Below are 2,283 nucleotides of genomic sequence, written 5' to 3'. Positions count from 1 at the left end.
ACCTCTACTCTATCTACTCTTATGCCACTCTCCACCACTGTAGCCTCGCAGTCGAGGCCTCCTAAGTCTGCAGGTATGGGAGTGGAATGCCTTGTCCCCCCTACTGCTACTACTGCTACTACTACTACTACTACTACTACTACTACTACTACTACTACTACTACTACTACTATTACTACTACTACTACTACTCACATATCTATAGGTGTTAGCGTTGACCATACTGTTTGATGCAGTCTCCCTGAAGATTCTTGGGTCATTTCTCAACAACCTGAAGGCTTTCCTGGTGGCAGATTGTGCTGCATTACAATCAAGACATCATTAACAATAGCATCATCAATATTTTCATTCATTTTCAACTTCTTTTATATCACTAGATTTGTCACGTCACTATTTACTTTTTGTAATGTCATTATTCTATCAAGTACTTTCCAGCTCTCCTACATTTCCTCAACAGTATCATATTTTCCAAGCCTCCTTTACTTTCCCTATCTATTTATCCATCTGTTTATTCCTGTCCTTGTATTTCCTCCATCCATGCTCCAACCCTCTGATTCTTCCCTTGTCCTCTTCCTCTTCCTCACACACTCCATCACTCCATCCTCTATCTGTTTCCACCTTGAATGTTCTAATTTTCTTTCTCTCATCTTGTCTCCTTCACATACTCCATCCTTCATTTATTTCCATCCTTGCATGTTTAAGTCTTCTTATTCCCTTCCTATCCTCTCCCTCACACACTCCATCACTCCATCCTTCATTTGTTTCCATCCTTACTTGTTCAAATTCTCTCATTCACCTCTTATCCCTTCCGTCACAGACTCCATCACTCCATCCTTGCCTGCTCTTATTCTCTTATTCTCTTCTCATCCTTTCCCTAACAAGTTCCAACACCCTTACACTTCAGTGGAGGTCAAACCCTCTAACCCATAGCTTTCAACACCCAGCCTGCACATTCCAGATGCTGTCACACATCCCTCCTGCCTCCCAAACACTGTCACACATCCCTCCTGCCTCCCACAGAAGGGTTTCATATCCCCTACTACAGTGCCCAGCATTCCTGGAAGTCCTATCTTCCGGCTCCCACAGAAGGGTTTCACATCCCCTACTACAGTGCCCAGCATTCCTGGAAGTCCTATCTTGTCTTCGAATGTTCTGTAGTGCATGGTCTGGATCCCACCGAGGTACACGTGGCATTTCTGCTCCGTCATGTCCAGCAGCTGCTCTCGAACCTGTGTAGGAAGAGGTGGTGGTGGTGTACTTTTCCCTGTGATGGACGTGGAGCTGGTGTTTCCAAGAGTGGTTTTCTTTGCAGTGTTGTCAGTGAAAGGGAATAAAGTTGAAGGCTAGGTTTACTTGAGTGTCTGATATCCTAAGACTTTTAGTAATAGCAGGTGGTGATGGTAGGAGTAGTGCTGCAATAATAATCCGTCTATCTATATGCCAGGCTGCCAGTCCCACAGGAGCTGGTCCAGACAAAGCACCACACACTTATATACATATCATTAAGTAGTAGTAGAAGTAGTAGTAGTAGTAGTAGTAGTACTAGTAGTAGTAGTAGTAATAGTGGTTGTGGTAGTAGTGATGTTGGTAGTGGTGGTGGTGGTGGTAGTAGTAGTAGTAGTAGTAGTAGTAGTAATAGTAGTAGTAGTAGTAGTAGTAGTAGTAGTAGAAGTAATAGTAATTAAAGTTATAACACCCAACTCTTCATCTCTTTCATCATCTAATTCTGTACACCATAAAAAAATTAACCAGAGAAAATGCAGTTTGAATTGTGTGGTCTCTCTCTCTCTCTCTCTCTCTCTCTCTCTCTCTCTCACACACACCTGTGCAGGGTCAGCAATATCAATGACAGGCGATGTCATCCCATCCAGGTAGAGCACACCAGTGACAGGAGTTGTGTCTTGTATTTCAATGTGCTGCACCTCCCACCTCTGTATTACGTCCAGGGTCACTCGCTGCCTTTCGCTGATGGCCCGAAGGGTCCTTCTCCTGGTGAACTTTGTATGGAAGTCCTTCATAGCAAGAGTAAAGTCTGTTGTAGCTGTAAGAGAGAGAGAGATGTGTTGGCTTAAAATGTAACAAATAATGCTTCTCTTTATATGGATAAATTATTTTGTAGCTATGTTGACTTTGTAAGGATTTATTTATTTTTTTTTCTAGCTGTAAGAAAGATGCTATTGACTTGAAAAAAATAAAGAATAACATAATTCTGGTGTAGCTGAAAGATGCAACTGACTTCAAAGGCACAGAATGTTTCTCTCTGCGAATAACAACAACAACAAC

At 42.3% G+C, this 2,283-nt stretch overlaps 1 protein-coding gene across 1 annotated transcript; it reads right to left on the bottom strand.

Moving 5' to 3' along the window:
* Positions 1 to 409: 409 nt before the first annotated feature.
* LOC135098941 (uncharacterized) lies at positions 410 to 2,018 on the bottom strand. The gene is made up of 2 exons (XM_064001369.1): positions 1,824 to 2,018; positions 410 to 1,229 (listed from the first exon to the last, which is right to left on the bottom strand). Exons 1-2 carry the CDS (start codon positions 2,016 to 2,018, stop codon positions 894 to 896), a joined length of 531 nt encoding a protein of 176 aa, XP_063857439.1. The 3' UTR covers positions 410 to 893.
* Between the last annotated feature and the right edge of the window lie 265 nt (positions 2,019 to 2,283).

The sequence above is a fragment of the Scylla paramamosain genome, unplaced genomic scaffold (genome assembly GCF_035594125.1).
Source record: "Scylla paramamosain isolate STU-SP2022 unplaced genomic scaffold, ASM3559412v1 Contig93, whole genome shotgun sequence".
Lineage (NCBI taxonomy): Eukaryota > Metazoa > Arthropoda > Malacostraca > Decapoda > Portunidae > Scylla > Scylla paramamosain.
The sequence above is the reverse complement of the archived record's forward strand: the minus strand, read 5'-3'. Positions and strand labels throughout refer to the sequence as shown.

What these genes read in the sequence shown, in the direction of transcription:
- LOC135098941 (XM_064001369.1), bottom strand. Translation starts at nt 2,018, where the DNA reads ATGAAGGACTTCCATACAAAGTTCACCAGGAGAAGGACCCTTCGGGCC. An exon ending in ATATTGCTGACCCTGCACAG is followed by an intron (nt 1,230 to 1,823) that starts GTGTGTGTGAGA and finishes CTTCCTACACAG; the next exon opens with GTTCGAGAGCAGCTGCTGGA.